Genomic DNA, 17,511 nt, shown 5'->3' with positions numbered 1-17,511 from the left:
GCCCCGCCGTACTCTGAGCTGAGGCGCCCAAGGAGGGCGGGCGGTGAGTGGCTGGACCTGTGGCAGCGGGTTGCTAGGCGACCGGGAGCGCCGCTGCCTTAGCCGTAGGAGGCCGCGAGGTCCCGGAGGGGCCCGACTCGACCATGTCCTCCCTGCGCAACGCGGACCCCGCGCTCAGGGCATACTTCAAGCGCCACAGGCTCCTCGATGTCTACGAGGTAAAGGGGCCGCGCTGCGCAGGTGCCGGCGCGGAACAAGGGGTTCCAGCTGCAGGCTGAGTTGGGGAGGACGGAGCTGCCCCCACATTGCCTTCCGGCCCGGCCCCGCCCCGCCCTGCAAACAGGCGCTGGGGTTTGCAGCACTGTTGGCTAAATGTGACGAGGGGCCTAGGACCGCGTGGGGCCGGGCCCACGGCGGCGCTCGTGCCGAGACCCGCGTGCGGCTGAGCCTGTGTTAGCACCGATTGCGAGACAGGCTGGGCTTGCAACAGCACCCAGAGTCTGTCACAGCGTGTCCCTGACACCATGGCGCAGGGGAGAGAAAACTTATCTGAAGTCTTGAATGTTGTAAGGATAGTCAAATGAATATATAATTTTAGCCTTAGCATTGTTACCTGATTCTCTCCTACCCTTTTAATTTTTGTTAGTTTCTTCCCTATGAAAATCATTTGAAACTATGCAGAAGCCATATTTCAATTTCCTTAATAGAAACAAAATAAAGACACCATGTATGATAAAAGTGAAAGACACTTTTTCTGGGTGTTCATAATCTTCTGCAAACAGACCAAACTTGTAGCCAGGATTGCCATGGAAACTTTGGTCAAAACCTCTTTACTAATCAGAATAACTGTAGAGCAGCCACTCCCCTAGCCCATTAACTTTGGTATCTCCTAATCATCATCATCATTTTCCTATTACACCTCTGGCATTTAGGGCAGTGATGAAGCTCCTCCACTCCTGTCTGTTTTTGGCAAGTCTTTTAATGGTTCCCCAGCTGTGCCCCAGGTTTTTCAGCTCGGCTTCCACAGCTCTTCGCCATGTTGTTTTCGGGTGGCCTCGTTTTCGCTTGCCTTCAGGTGTCCATCTTATTGCTACTCTGGTGATGGAATCAGTTTCCATCCAAAGCACATGACCGATCCATCTCCAATGCCTCCGGCAATGATGGTGCTCAGATCCTCTTGGCTGCACTGTGTCAATAGATCTTGGTTTGAGATTGTTCTGGGTCAAAAGATACGGAGGATTTTTCTGAGGCAGGTTGCATGGAATGACCTAATATGACTGCTATATTTGATGATACTCTTGGTTTCTTAAACACACACATTTTAGGGTACAATTGGTTCACATTTTCAAGCTTTTCTCTGTAGCCCTGAGGGCCAGAAGCATGCATTAGAATCTCAGTTTTCATTATTTAAAAATGATCTCTTGATTCCAGCAGCTGGGGCTTCAAATAAAACATCAACTATCACAAGACTACAATTGTGAGAATAGGCATCACTAACACAGTCCCCAGATGGCACATATTAATTCTGGAATGAAGTATCAGATGGGTAGCCGTGTTAGTCTGGATCTGTAAAAAGCAACAGAGAGTCCTGTGGCACCTTTAAGACTAACAGATGTATTGGAGCATAAGCTTTCGTGGGTGAATACCCACTTCGTCAGACGTCTGACGAAGTGGGTACTCACCCACGAAAGCTTATGCTCCAATACATCTGTTAGTCTTAAAGGTGCCACAGGGCGTTCTGTTGCTTAATTCTGGAATGCTCATGATGTTTGGGACTATTACTGAATTCAGATATAATTAGAACTGTGTCAAATGATGCCATTGGGTGGAATGATGGAGACATGCAACTGTTAACATTGGTTTTGAACTACCTGATATCTGAAGGACAGACTGAAGTTCCAGAACCCTAAGATCCATTACCTTGGAGAAGGGAGAACAAAAGACTTGTCCGGCTAAGCAAGCACACAATTGGTTTCCTATTGGCCAGCACCTGCTAGCAGAGAGAGAATTTCAAAGGCTAAAATGGAAGTTAGGCTCTCTAATTCCCATGGAAAGTAAAATGGGAGTTAGGCACTAGTCTTTTTGTGCGTTAGAAAATTTCCCTCAGCATTAGCAGAACCCTCACTAGCAATTTTTCTGTCTGTAGTACTAGTCTTCCCAATGATCTGGAAGACTGTTAGAGCTGAAGAGTTTGCAAGCAAACCACCTGGTCATAAGTATAAAATCTTTATTTTTTTTTATCAGTTCAGATGATGACCTGGCTGATTAATAATATCATTCTATTTAACAAATGTAAATGAGTGAATAAGTGTGTGTATGCAATTTTTGAACAATTACTGAACACACAGAAATGGAGCTTAGAGAAATGGTTCCTCTGTTCCTACACAAACAGTTTTAAAGATGAATGAGTGATATACTGTTTCAAGACGTTATAAACAAATATCGTAATCCTAAAAGAGCACAAATTAATTGTTACCTAAGATTAGGTAATTGTAAAAGGTCTATTATTAATTGTATTGGTAATATGTGTTGTATGAGTATATGTTGGGTGAAGGGAAGTATCATCCATCACGCAATAACTGAAGTTTAAAAAAGAGGCCTTGGTTAACTGACATTGGAATTGTAGTCTAAATGTTAATGGCTTGAATCTGGAGGCTTGTCTACACTACAGGGACCAGAGCTATGTCACACTAATCCTGCAATGTAGATGCAGCCTTCTGCAACAGAAGGGGTTTTTCTGTCACTCTATGTAAGCCACCTCCCTGAGCAGTGGTGGCCAGGACCTAGCCATCACTGGGGGGTTAGGCTGGCACAGCTGTGTTGCTCTGGGATATGAATTTTTCACACCCCTGTGTGACATAGTTATATCAGTCTGAATTTTAAGCATAGTCCAGGCTTGGGATTGATTTGTTCTTTCCTGGCTTTTTGTGTGATTGTGCTTTCATTTGAGTTGTTGAATGTTAGGGATAACTTTCCTAATTTATAAACTTTATTAATATCTCAAGTCTTATTTCTTTTGGATACATAATGGGTCTCCCCTGAATTACTTGGAACCTTGGGGAAATTAAGGAGAACCAGCCGACCTTTGTACTGTTTAGGCCCAGTTTTTCTCACATCTGTGTTGGGCATTATCATCATTAAGGATTACTCACGTGAGTATGGGTTGCAGGATCAGGCCGTAAGACACTATTTCTTGTACAATTTTTAAAAAAAGAATTCCCAGATCTAAATTTTTGGTGATATATTTTGCATTTTCTTTGATCAAATTTTTGTACGTATACTCTGCCTAGAAGATCCATTGAAAGAAAAGGAGTGCACATTCAATTAAAAAGAAAAGCTATAAAAGAGCTCCAAATCTATGAAAATGCAATCAGTTTAGCAGACTGGTGCTGGCTCAATCCAGCAGAGGGAGTATTTGAACAGCCTTAAGTCCTTTTTGGAAAATGTATTAAGGTGAAAACACACATGAAGAGAATCACTATATTGTCCGCATATCTAGTACTCTGCTTAACAGCGTATTATTTATATTGTAATTATTATAGTAAATGATGGATTTATAATACTTGTTGATATTGCTGTATGCACCCTGTTATTGTCATCTGGATACATCTTGGAGATTGTCTTTTTACTAGTGAGGTTCAGTAGAAGCTAAAGTTAGAATCAATTTATCATTTATTTTACGAAAATATTCAAACAGTGTAAATTTAAGTTGTTCATTGTTTGTTGTTTCATACATTAAAGAAAAAGATATTTCGTTACTTATCTTTTGTTTCTTGTATTCCTTAGTTCTGCTTCCCTATGGAAATGTCTTAAAAAGCAGACTATATCTATGCTGACAAAACAGTCTTATTGCACACCCATATTCTGACTGGCAATGACCCTTTATACAACCCTGCTCCTCCCTGGTAAAGATTATTTTGATAATGAATAAATAGTGTGTTTGTGTATTGACATTGGTCAGCAAATATCACAGTTGCCACAGTTATTTCCTGTTTTAAGTATTATTGATATTTTATTTTTAATCATTTGTATTATGATAGTGGCCAAAAGGCTGCACTCAGGATCAGGGCTCCATTGTGCTGGGTGCTGACAGATGGAGACAGTCCCTGGCCAGGAGAGTTTAGAATCCAGCAGACAAAATAGTGAGGATTGGGTATAGCATATAGGCAAGTGAACATAGTGATGATTGACACAGTTCTGTTAGTTACATGTTTTGTTGGGTTTTTATTATTCTTTATTTTGGGGTGAGAGGAATGGTAGGAATGAGATAGAAGAAGAAAGTAGGAAATGAAATTAAAGTAAAGAGAGAATCACAGCTTATGACCTGCCTATCTTTGGTCAGCTGGCAGCTTTTTGTAGGCATTGTGACAGAAACAATCCTTAAGTTTGTTGCTGTTTTGAGTTTTCCCCATGCACAAGGGGTGGCATGGAAGAAAATGTTTGAAGGAAACTTTGAGAAAGAAGCTGACTGGTGGGCAGTAAAGGTTGGGAACATTGGCAGAGAATGTCAGTGTCTGGCATTGTGATAAGTTACCAGAGAAACTATGTAAGGTGAAGGTCCCTAAAGGTAAAGACAAGAAATGTGTATTGAGGGGCCTAGAGAAGAGCTTGAGGTATCAGAATGACAAGCCAGGAAGATGATTTAAACAATAGCATTTTGAATGGACTTGAAGGAGCTGAGATTGCAGGGGTCAAGACCAGAGATCTGCAATAGTCAGGATGCAAAACTAGGAGAGCCTGAGTGAGAGTTTTGGTGGTAGGTCATTTCTTAGAGATGTTATGTAGGACGAAGCTGCAAGATTTATACATGGAGACAGGGTTGAGTCAAAGATGACATCCATATTACAGTCCTGTATAACATGAGAATGATGCTGTTGTCCACAGTGATGGAGCAAGTGGAAATAGGAGGAGAGCTTAGGAAACCCGGGTATCCATTTTTCAGCATAGAAAAAACTCTGGTATCTCAGCTATTGCTGTGTGATGACTGTTGACAAATGCTGTCCTTTTAATGGTAAGCACTATATTTTCCACTGCCAGGCATGGGGAAGTATTTGTATAAACAGCAGACTGTGCCCTAGGATAGTCATCTGCAGAAGAGTGGTCTCTCCTCCAGTTTTAGGAGTGCAGTTATGATGGAAAATTTCTACCCTGTGCTTCTCTCTTTTCATGGGTATTCTGGGATATTCCTGTGTGCATATAGCCATAATTTGTCCTTATGTGCATAATGTAACCAGTTCATAGAGTTTGATTTAATCTTTCTTGCCATACTTAAAGACATAGTCCATTAGCATATCCTCTAATATGTCTTTATTTTGGCAGATAACTATACATTGCCTCACCAGGTACTTGTTTGGCTGTGCTACTGAGAAAACCTTGTTCATTTTTAATTTGTGAAAAAATGAATAATGAATTAGTTCCTTTGAGAATTCCAGAGGATCATGGAAAATGAATGTCTTCCCATCTACCAGGAGCTTAACAACGTCTCTCACCATCACTTGAAATCATGGAAGTCCTTTTGGACCCATGCATTTAACATTCAACAATGCAACTTCAACTCTGATGAAGCTTGGAAAGCTGAATGGAGCTCACAGGAAGTCACAAATAAACACACCGTGAAAGATCCGATGCAGAAGATCCCTGGCTTCAATCTCCAATGAAACTCATGGACCACCCTAAACTGCATCCGCACAAACCATGGCAGATGCAGATACTTGCTGCACAAATGGAAAATTAAAGACTCTCCAGTGTGCAACTGTGGCCACCCAGAACAGACCATAGAACATAAATAACTCAGTGCCCCATTCACAAATACGAAGGAGGCATCACAGCAATACACTCTGCTACTGCAGACACAATTATCTGGCTTAACCATCTAAATGTAAAATTATAGTTGTTGTTCTACATTTACATCAGCGATATAAAAAAGAAGAAGATTGTTCATTATTCATAAGTGAGAAATGAACTAGCTAGTCCTATAACTCACTGCTGAAAAGCAACTGTCCCCATCCCCCAATGCAATGCAACATTATAACTATTTGATATAGGATCAGTTGCTGGTGAAGGACCCAATTCCACATCTTCTCTACCTCACAAGGTTATTGTGAGATATAATTTAGTAATGCTTTTAAAGAAATTTGAGATCCTTGGGTGGAAAGTACTATAGAAGTGCCATATGTTTTGTTGTTATGATGTGACCAGAGGCATGAGGGCTACCAGTTGAAATATACTGATACATACATTATAGCATTTAAAATAAGAATTAAATAAAAGAAACAGAATGATAAAACGATAGAGAAGAATTGTATAAATGTTATACTATTTAAAATTCATTTGGTAGTTGTGTTTAGCTTAACAGTTTCAGACATGTGAAAGATGTTAATTTACTCTGTTCTTTTTTGCAGACTCTGCTATGTGGTGTATTTATTATGTGTCCAGAGGATCCACTTAAGTTTTTAGAAGAAAAGATCAGAGAAATTATGGAGAAGGGACTAGATGGTATTTTATGGTACTTATCAAATGTTTTTGTGTGTTCTATGAGGTGTAAAATATTGAAATGTCAATTTTAAAACAGAACTAATATTGCATTTACTATCACCTGCAAAATAAATATCCCTCATGCCCAGAGATTAATAGCATGTTACAAATAGACTGATTAATATTGAGATTTTGTACTAAAACCATACAAGATATTTTTCCTTTGTCTATTTGTATTTGAATTGTCCACAGAGTATTTACTAAATGTATTTAATATTATATTTCTGTTTATAACATATATTTATTGAGCTTTTTATTTTGAGATAAACATTATGGGCTATGTATCAGAGGGGTAGCCGTGTTCAGTCCACAAAAACAACGAGGAGTCTGGTGGCACCTTAAAGTCTAACAGATTTATTTGGGCATAAACTTTTGTGGGTAAAAAAACCCACTTATTGGGCCCAACAAGGAAAATAACAGAACAGCCCCCAGCTAAAACCTCTCCAGCACATCATCAACAATCTACAACCTATCCTGGAAAACGATCCCTCACTCTCACAGACCTTGGGAGGCAGGCCAGTCCTCGCTTACAGACAGCCCCCCAACCTGAAGCAAATACTCACCAGCAACTACAAACCACACCACAGAAACACTAACCCAGGAACCCATCCCTGTAACAAACTCCGTTGTCTACTCTGCCCCCATATCTACTCTAGTGACACCTCATAGGACCCAACCACATCAGCCACACCATCAGGGGCTCATTCACCTGCACATCTACTAATGTGCTTTATGCCATCATGTGCCAGCAATGTCCCTCTGCCATGTACATTGGCCAAACCGGACAGTCTCTACGTAAAAGAATAAATGGACACAAATCAGACATCAGGAATGGTAAAATACAAAAGCCAGTAGGAGAACACTTCAATCTCCCTGGACATTCAATAACAGATTTAAAAATAGCCATCCTTCAACAAAAAAAACTTAAAAAACAGTCTTCAAAGAGAAACTGCAGAGGTAAAATTCATTTGCAAACTTAACACCATTAATTTGGGCTTGAATAGGGCCTGGGAGTGGCTGGCTCACTACAAAAGCAATTTTCCCTCTCTTGGTATTGACACCTCCTCATCAATTATTGGGAGTGGACCACATCTACACTGACTGAATTGGCCTTGTCAATACTGGTTCTCCACTTGTAAGGTCAGGGCCGGCTCCAGGGTTTTGGCTGCCCCAAGCAGCTTAACAAAAACAAAAACAAAAAACAAAACAAAAAAAGCTGCGATTGTGATCTGCGGCGGCAATTCGGCGGAAGGTCCTTCGCTCCGAGCAGGAGTGAGGGACCGTCCGCCGAATTGCCGCCGAACAGCTGGACGTGCTGCCCCTCTCCAGAGTGGCTGCCCCAAGCACTTGCTTGGTAAGCTGGTGCCTGGAGCCGGCCCTGTGTAAGGTAACTCCCTTCTCTTCATGTGCCAGTATATTTATGCCTGTATCTGTAATTTTCACTCCATGCATCTGAAGAAGTGGGTTTTTTACCCATGAAAGCTTATGCCCAAATAAATCTGTTAGTCTTTAAGGTGCCACCTTGTTGTTATTATGGGCTATATCCCCAGCTGGTGTAAATTGGCATAGCTTCATTGAAGTCAGTGCTGATTTACACCACCTAAGGATGTGGCTCTAAATGTATTGAATTACTCAGAGACTTATTTTCCAGTTTTTATTTCTCACCTCTCTCTCTTTTTGAAATTTAGGCATCACAGTAAGGGAAAAGAAACTACAGGCTAAGGGGCTAATCTCATTCACACTGCAGTCAAAGGGAATATTTCTACTGACTTCGCTGGAGGTGGGATTGGGCCCTAATAACTAACTATCTACATATATATTGGCGCTGTCACTATAGTATCTGAGTGCCTTCCAAGTACTTCAAAATAGAAATCACAATAACAGTCTGACTTGCTCTCTTACTTTTCTCCTTCCCAGTGTGTAGGAGAAATATCTTGATTAGTTTATAGTTTGTGGTATGTGAGAGACAGAGAGTGTATGTATGTCTGATTAGCTTGTTGTGGGAAAGCCAAGTCGACAAGATGAGTTTTGTATTCAGTTTTGAACATGGTGAGGCCCCAGGGCTGTACTTACCTTTTGTGAGAATAAATTCAGTATTGTAGGTCCAGCTCCTATGAAAGTCCTGTCTTCTCATTCAAGATCCTTCACGTATAGGTGAATAGTTTCATGGTTCCAGTATAATTCATGTGAGGTCATGCTTGTGAAGAGGTGATCTCTGTGGTACTTAAGTCCAGTCTATATGGGCTTTGAATATTAGGACAGAGATCTTGAACTGGACTCTTTTTTTGGGGGAGCCAGTTCAGAGAGCAGAGAAGCAGTCTGATGTGCTCTTGGTGACCTGTGTTCCTGAGCAGCTGGGTTGCTGTGTTTTATACCAAGTAGAGCTTTTCCAGGTGCACAGCTTTATTCCTAGAGATAATGAGTGCAATAATGAAACCTGGAATGTTAAACTATCATAATGATTACATTGAGCTATAGAATAATCTGTAGGAAAGCCTCAAATATTGTATCCCTCTCCTCAGTGTAAAGAAAGAACAGATGTAGGAAAAAAAGAGAAAATGAGCATTTTTGTTGACTAAGATGTTAGTAACACACTCTCTACAAAGGCTTACATTCTGGAGGCCAGTGGGAATTTTATCAAAGAAGGAGAGCTGGATTGGTTTTAAATCAATTTGTATTAAAGTTTATATTATGTAGACAGATTGGATGACTATATAACATGCAGTTTCTCAGGTTTCTGCTTCAATGCATCTGCCATCACTGATGCATCCTATTTACTAAGGGACTGTTCCTGTGAAGTGCTGAGCATGCTAACACCCAGTGACGTCAGTGGGAAATGGAGGTGTTCAGCACTTCGCTGGATCAGGCCCAAAAAGGCATAGTTGGTGCTCATAGTTAGACAGCAGCTAGAGAAGTTAGGGGACTAAAGATGGCAAAAGGAGAGGTGGAGCAAAAGATAATGGAGAAAAGTGGCTTTGATTTCATAGGGCCAGTCTGTGACTCGCCCATGTGCAGGTGCACAGGTGGGAGGGGAAATATTAATGGAACCTCTCTCCCTTACATACCCTGTGCAAGGGTCACACACAATTGTAGTCTTTGCATATTACTCCTGGGGGAATTCTGTGCCACTGCGTGTGCGCAGAATTCATGTCCCGTGCAGATTTCTTTGTTTCCCCATAGAAAAAAGACTTCCTGACAGAGAAGGAAAGGGAAGCTGCAAGAGCAGTCACACGCCACTCCCTAGCAGCACAAGTACATCATTTCAGGAGAGGTAAATCACTGCGGGGCAGGAGATACCCCAGCCAGTGGCTCCTACCCTGAGCCGGGATCGGCTAGTCCTGGCTGGGCTGGAGACAGGAGAGGACAGGACTTCCTCTTCCCCTGCAAGGAATGGCTGGAGCTGTGTCAGACCCACCTCAAGAAACCTCCCCCAGCTGCAGGAAGCTCAGCATCCTCCCCTGCTTCCTGCCCTCATCACTCCTCAGCTGCTCCCCCATCTTCCCAACCCCTGTGCATCTGGACCTTCCATACCCAGACACCCCTGCCAAACCTCACCCCGTACACCCAGAACCCCCTAGCACTCCATACCCGAACCCCACCCCACTGAACCGTAATCCCATCATCTGGAGCCCCTGGCACCCAGACCCCCTGCCTCCAGACCCTAGACCACTCCCCACTGAGCTCCCTGCACTCAAACCCCCACCCTGACAAGCCACACACCCCACACCACCATGAGCCCCCACATCCAGACACCCACACCTTTGACCCCCAACTAGCTGCACCTAGACCCCACCCCACCAACCCCCACTCCCGAAGCTGAGACCCCCCCACACACCCAAACCCCTCCGTTGAGCCCCAGCCATCTTCACCTGGAAGCCCCTGCAGAGTCCCATTGCCCCTGCATCTGGAACCCCCTCAGTGAGCCTCTGTGCATCCAGATCCCCCCATACCTAGACCCCCCACTGAGCTCCCTGCACCCAGATTGTCCCACACAGTACCCTCTCACCTCACACCTGGATCCCCCCACATTGAGCCCCTTTACACTTGGATCCTGCCTGGTTGAGCCTGCCTGCCCCACATCTAGTGCACCTGGTACAGAGGGGCAGGGCCCCAGGGTGTTTTTGGGGCAGGCCCAGGCCTTGTGCTGTGTCAGGGTCTGGTGCAGCCTCACCGCTGAGTCCTTGTCCTGGGGTGGAGGTGGGGGGACTGCAGGATGCAGCCAGTGGCCTTTTCTCCCCACTGCCATGCTGGAGCCTCTGCATTTATTTATTGACAAATAGAACTTGCAGAATTTTAAAATACTATGTGCAGAATTTTAAATTTTTTGGCACAGAATGCCCTCAGGAGTAGCACATGGAGTAGTTGCTGCTTCCCTACGCCATCAGGGTCCCACCTCACCCTGAAGGGATGAGAGGTGAGGAGGAGATGGGGCCGTGTCCCTACCTCCCTCTGTACCAGCCCATGGAATGGACCAGTTGACCTATAGAGCAGATAGCACCATCCATTGGTATGGTGCAGTTTGTGCAGTCTCTCTGCATACTAAACCCCCTCCTGGAGCTCTCTCTGACAGTGGTCCCCAAACTTTTTTGTCTGTGCCCCCCTTTACCTGGTTCATGCTCCCCCTTACCAGGCCATGGTAAGGGCCGGGCGCCGTGTCCGACAGCGGGCCCGTGTTTGGGGCCAGAACTGCAGCTGGGGCCACGGTCGGGGCCGTATCTGGGGTCGCGGCCAGGTATGGAGTCACAGCCAGGAATAGGGCCAAGAGCTGGTGGCTGAGGCTGGTGCCGGACCTTTTTCTATTGATTTTATCCTCTGACAAACATTATTTTTTTCCCGTGTTTCTCATGGAAGTATAAATCAACATGGCTGTGTTTTGTTCATTTGGTTATGGGATTAAGTTTTTTTTAATTACTTTTACTTCCTATGCATGCTCACAGACTACTCTGCATCAGCAGAAAACATTGCATGAAGGTCTGTAAGTCATACATAAATAGTGACTGTTTGAAAAAAAATCAGCATTAAGAATGGAAAAATATTTTGTAACTTGAGCATTTTCCATTAGGTTATATCTTTTTAAAGATGAGTTAAATTTTGACCCCAAATGACTCAACTGTATCTCTGAACATAGCACTGAACTTAATCTGTTTTCATATAGTAGGTGAACATAATTTGGCTCATTAACACAGTTGGAATGAAGGTAGTAAGGGTATTAAATAAACCATTAGCTGTAGAGAGGAGATTAATTTTCCTTCAGTGTTACTAATGTGGTTTACATGATTTGCTTTTTTGTTTATTTGTTTTGCAGGGATACATGTATTGATTCATCCTTGAGGCCAAAATTAAAGAGGATTTCAGAAACTTATTTGCACATCCTTTTTGGACTAAATGATGAACAGCTGGTAACAATCATTGAGCAATTACACTGAATCTGTACTTTAAAAAAATCTTTCAATACAGAAGGGTTTAATTTTGCCTTCAAGTTTATTTCATGATTCTGCCATTTCTGTTGTAGTTTATGTGAAGGAATGGTGGTACCTTGCATTTGTTTCTATTTGTTAGTTTTATGATCTTCCAAAATGTACATCTTCATATTGGCACGTTGTCTATGCATATGGTAGATCACCAAAAATGGTAGCGTCTTTATCAAAATTGGACAGAATTACCAATGTAATGAATTTACTTCTATGTTACAATCTTTCCAAGTGCATCTGGACCCAGTTTCAGTTTCATGAGGTTCTGTGTATTATTTGGTTTGATTGATTCTACTAAATAAGAATATTAAGGTAATTGGCAAAGGAAATGAAAAAGGTTTTTTAGAATTGGGCAGTGGTCCTGTATAATTTATGAAATTACAGAAAAAATCTTTACATGTAACAAAGATTTTGGAAGAGTGCATTTTAAATAGATCCATATAAATATCAATAATAAATATAAAGTGAGCATTGTATACTTTGCATTCTGTGTTGTAATTTAAATCTATATATTTGAAAATGTAGAAAACATCAAAAATATTTAAATAAATGGTATTTTATTATTGTTTAACAGCACGATTAATCATGATTAATTTTTTTACTCACTTGACAGCCCTAATAAGGTTATTAAATTCTAGCAAACCACAAAGTAAAAGAGAAGAATTTAAAAGAAAAGATAGAATGTTTCTAGCAATTAAATATATTTTATCAGTAAAACAGTGAATTTTGGGGAAGAAATGCTGACATTGAGCTAGATTAATGCTTTCTTCATACGTACAGTTCAGTTCTATATTTAGTTTTTGCCTTCAGATTTTATGCCTGTAAAAGCAGGTTTATATTGAAAGAAGTTGATAGGGGAAGAAAGATACATAGAAAAATTTCATAGACAGAAAATTGTATCTGAACATGAATTTCTTTGAACTGTACCATTTAATTTGCATTGATCAATATGGAAAATAAAACTGCCAGTATTTTTGGCTACTTTTTAAGCATTCACTATGCAATACCATTTTTTAATTTGTGTATTAATATAATACATTATTTGTTTAGATGACTGAAGAGTTATGTGGCAAAGCATGGAACTTTTACAGCAAAAACTTAAAGAAACTGTACTTTCAGTAAGTATATGTACTGTACATGAAGAATACTGAATTTTTAGGAAAAAATCTGCTTTGTCTAGAATATTTAGTGTTATTGCGAGTTCTATACTTAGATTTCACCAACCAACTAACAACTGTAAACTCCTTAGGTACTATACAGCCTTAACATAGAATCACAGACCCCTTGGTCATTCTGATCTACCTTGCCACCCAGACAAGCTTGTCTCTGTGACAGATGGTCACTTTACATCAAAGATCACAAAATATTCAGATTACTCCCAGTCCCAAAGGACCAGTCACTTATTCCAGGTCAATTTGCACCTTAGATCTCATGCCAGAGACAATACTTGTAGGCAGTCCTGTAAAAAACTAACTAAAAGTTTATTAACTAGGAAAAAGAAATGAGAGTTATTTACAAGGCTAAAGCATTTAAGCATGCACACACATGTGAGATACAATCTTAAATTCAAAAGGGAATAGAAGCTTCTATAATAAGCAAGATTTTATGTCTTTTGGAACTAACTCAAGCCAAGCAGCCTGGGGATCTCTTGTTTATGTTCAGGAATCTTTGCCCCTCAGAGTCCAGACAGCATAAAGAGACCCTAATTCCTTCTGGTCAGGGATTTTTATCCCCACTTCTCTAGAGTGCAGGCTGATGGGCCGAGCGCTTCTGCACGTAACCTCTTCATGGTTCGGTGGGAGGAGCAATCAACAAAGTCTTTGTTCCACACTGACTCATATGGAGTCAATAGTCCTTGCTGATGGGCGGGAGATAACATCTTCTGCAGGAATCCAGGATTTTGCATTATTTGAATTTTTTTTCCTGGTTGGTGAGTTACATAGTTTTAGAACAAACATTTTCCAGTTATAGAGCAAACACTTAAGTATTACCTTTTAGCATAGGATACAGATATAAGTAGGATTCATGCATGTAGCATTCTATAAGCATTCCATAAAGTCTGAGCATTAAATGCATAAAGATAGATGATCAAATTAGATTATTTGGTTTTGCTCTCTTTTAGCAATGTTATTTTGTATTCAAAATGTAGTGAGCTCAGAGTGCCTGTAAATTCCAGGCCCAATCCAAAGTTTATTGAAATCAGTGGAAGTCTTTTGACTTCAGTGGGTTTTGGACCAGGCCTTCCCTGTACCGCCTCTCATACAGATTAATCTTGCCAGAGTACTAAAATCCCAATGGAGAAAGGATATTTTGGGGTAGGGTTAAAGTACAGGACTGAGAGTCAAGGATCTGGGTTCTCTTTCTGGCTCTTATTCAGATTTCCTTTGTGACTTTGGGTAATTCACTCATTCTCTCTGTGGTTCAGTTTTTCTCTCTGTGAAAGGGAGATATATATAAATATTTACATGCATTCTGAATGAATTAATCGTTAATCAAAAATCACTTCATTGTGGCCATGAATTTCAAAGGTCCAACAGTTTTCTATTGGAACTAACATTTAGGGGAGATAAGGCTAGAGGTCCAAAAAAAGCTATTACTTCTTGAGTGGAGAATAGTGCATGTGTCTGATATAGAACTATGATAGTCAAAATGGTTAAAAATCTTAGTAAAAATCATAAGACTCCTCCATTATTTCAGGTTTCACTGTTATCTGACTTTACAATGGGAGTTGAATTAGAACCATAAGATGTTACATTTACAGTAGCTCTCAGCTATGTTCAATTAAATTACATTTTGCTTCCAAATTGGAGATTTGTTGGCAAATAAAAGTGCTGTCATAAAGCCTCATTTCAGTGGCTATCTTTGGTGTTGCTCTGACAAAGAAAAATACTGTACTATAATTAATAAACAATGTGTGATTCTTTGAGAAAATATTTCTCTTTGGGCTCTGACTACTTCTATGTCACTTAAGAGAGCAAGAACAATGTTGAATGTATTTTGTGGAAGGATAAAATGGTTTAGATTTAAATGTTGATTTATATTCTTCTTTCATTTTAATTTTTATTCACATTGCCAAAGAAACTTAAATAACATTTTTAAACCCCAGTTCAAGAAAGCACTTAAGCATGTGCTTAAATCCAGGGGCAGCCTGTCCATATAGGCGAACTAGGTGGTTACCTAGGGTGCCAAGTTAAATGGGGCACCAAATTCAAGGAAAAAAATCAAATTAAAATTTTTTTTGAAAAGGATGAAAAAAATACAAATAAAATAACGAAGCTGTCATCATTTCAACTCCCGTGTGCGTACGGAGGATGAATTATAATTCATTTCTCCACATTTCTGAGAATTTATTAATATGTCAAATCTTTTATGTACTGGAAAAATAAGTAATATTTTAGTGAATTTTTTTTTCAGTTTGCAACGTAGGGTCAAGATGACCCACTCCGCAATTTTGATAAGCAATAACTCAGCCACAATGAAACATATCCGCCAGCGGCAAGAGCTGCCATGCTAGTGACACCTAACTCAAACATACATCAAGGTCACATAGCCGGAAATTCATGTAGAGCAGAGATACCGCGAGCTGGTACATGTAAAACGGTCATTTTAACACAGGTCACAGGTAGATGATTAAGAATCGAGCGAATACTGTGGAAAATTGTGTTTCTTGGTGCCAAAGAATAAAGAATAACGTCTTTCAGCATTATAAATCCAAAATGTGGGTATCTTTAAGCGTTATTAAACCTTAGCATTATTATCGGGCTGTATAATTATGAACTTTTCTGTGTTATAACTGGTTCACATGTAATAAATAAGGTCCATAAAAGAAAAGTAACAGCGTTAATGCTTAATAGACTATGAAAGTGATGACATCACACTCCCAGCGGGAGGAAGGGGATTACTTTCCAAACAACCGGTGTTGGGTTATAACATCGAAAAAGGTAATTTTGTTTCCTTGTAAACGCTGTAACTAACTATTTTAATAGGTAAGTGAGTGTATGTTACTAATCACTGAACCTTTAAGCAGTGAAAAGACGTGTTGGGATGGCTGCAATGTGGTTTAAATCGCCAACCATGTGGTGTATCAGCCATCCTTAAGGCTATAATGCTTGCAGTCGGGAGCACAGTACATAACAATATTCAAATGTCCCTTGGCAGAAAGAGGAAAAAGAAAACCCTCAGGAGCTGAGTATCGTAAACGAAAGGCTGAGAAGGAAAAGGACCAAGCAAAATAGCAGGGATCCTTTCTGAAATATCTTCTCTTTAATCCAAATAAACATGGAAGCAGTTCACAGCATCCAGATGAAGGAATTTTTCTTGGAGAGGAGGTTAGCAGTTTGGAACATCAAGATGAAGGTATTTTACTTCGAGATGAGAGTAGCTCACATCCACAAAAAAGCAGTTTGGAAACTCAAGATGATAAAAACTTACTTCTAGATGAAGGCAGCTCACAGCATCAGACTGATATGGAAGTGGAGAAAATGTATTCACCTTCAGAGACACATGCAGAAATTGAAGTAAATGAAGTAGAAGGAAGAAAGGATGAGGAAGTTACAAACAAGTTACAGTATGGGGACCCAACTTCATGGCCCAGATGTGGTGACAGTGTGCGGCAAATTCTCGTGGAACATGGACCCAAACAAGTTAATGAATTTCCCTTCTCTAAGGATGGAAATAAAAGAAAAGTCTCTGCTCAGCATTATAAGAGGAAACTCATTAATGGGGAAGAAATTCATCGAAACTGGTTACAGTATTCAGTGTTGAAGGACTCTGTGTTTTGCTTTTGCTGCAAGTTGTTTAGAAATCAAGCAATTGGTACATCACTTACTGAAAATGGTTTGAAGGACTGGAGAAAACATATCTTCAATTCTCTCTTCACATGTAAAGTACAGAACATTTGGAATGTTTTCAGAATTGGAAAGAACTTGAATTATGATTGAAAAAAGGAAAAACTATCGATGAAGAAAATTTACGTGTGATCAAGGAAAAAGAAGAATATTGGCAACAAATATTAGAGCGTCTGATTGCTTTAGTGAGAGTTCTCGGTGGGCAAAATTTAGCATTCCGTGGCCGCGGTAGAAATGAAAAATTATACACTCCAGGTAATGGAAACTTTTTAAAATTTGTTGAATACCTAGCTTTGTTTGATCCAGTCATGAAGGAGCATGTACATAAAATAACTGATCATGAAACACAGGTTCATTACTTAGGAAAAAATATGCAGAATGAACTGATTCAAATCCTAGCAAATGCCATTAAAAAGAAAATTGTAGAAGCTGCCCATTCTGCAAAATAATTTTCAATAATACTGGACTGTACACCAGATGTGGGTCATGTTGAACAAATGATGATCATTCGTTTTGTGGATATGGAAAAGTCTGCAGATGAAGATAATGTTGAAGTGCTCATAAAGGAACATTTTTTGGGTTTCATACCACTGAAGGAGATGACTGGAGCATTTATGACTGAAACTATTCTACAAGGGCTTGAAACAATGTCATTATCT

At 40.4% G+C, this 17,511-nt stretch overlaps 1 protein-coding gene across 1 annotated transcript in view; it reads left to right on the top strand.

Moving 5' to 3' along the window:
- Nucleotides 1–143: 143 nt before the first annotated feature.
- The window catches only part of FBXL13 (F-box and leucine rich repeat protein 13), a 164,028-nt gene continuing 146,660 nt past the window's right edge, over nt 144–17,511 (top strand). Inside the window, exons 1-4 of the mRNA XM_065423233.1 lie at nt 144–218; nt 6,402–6,505; nt 11,840–11,933; nt 13,056–13,123. Of these exons, the coding sequence (XP_065279305.1) occupies nt 144–218; nt 6,402–6,505; nt 11,840–11,933; nt 13,056–13,123 (341 nt within the window). The remainder of the gene's footprint in view (nt 219–6,401; nt 6,506–11,839; nt 11,934–13,055; nt 13,124–17,511) is intronic.

Source organism: Emys orbicularis, chromosome 1 (genome assembly GCF_028017835.1).
Source record: "Emys orbicularis isolate rEmyOrb1 chromosome 1, rEmyOrb1.hap1, whole genome shotgun sequence".
Lineage (NCBI taxonomy): Eukaryota > Metazoa > Chordata > Testudines > Emydidae > Emys > Emys orbicularis.
This window is presented reverse-complemented; position numbering and strand designations above follow the sequence as displayed.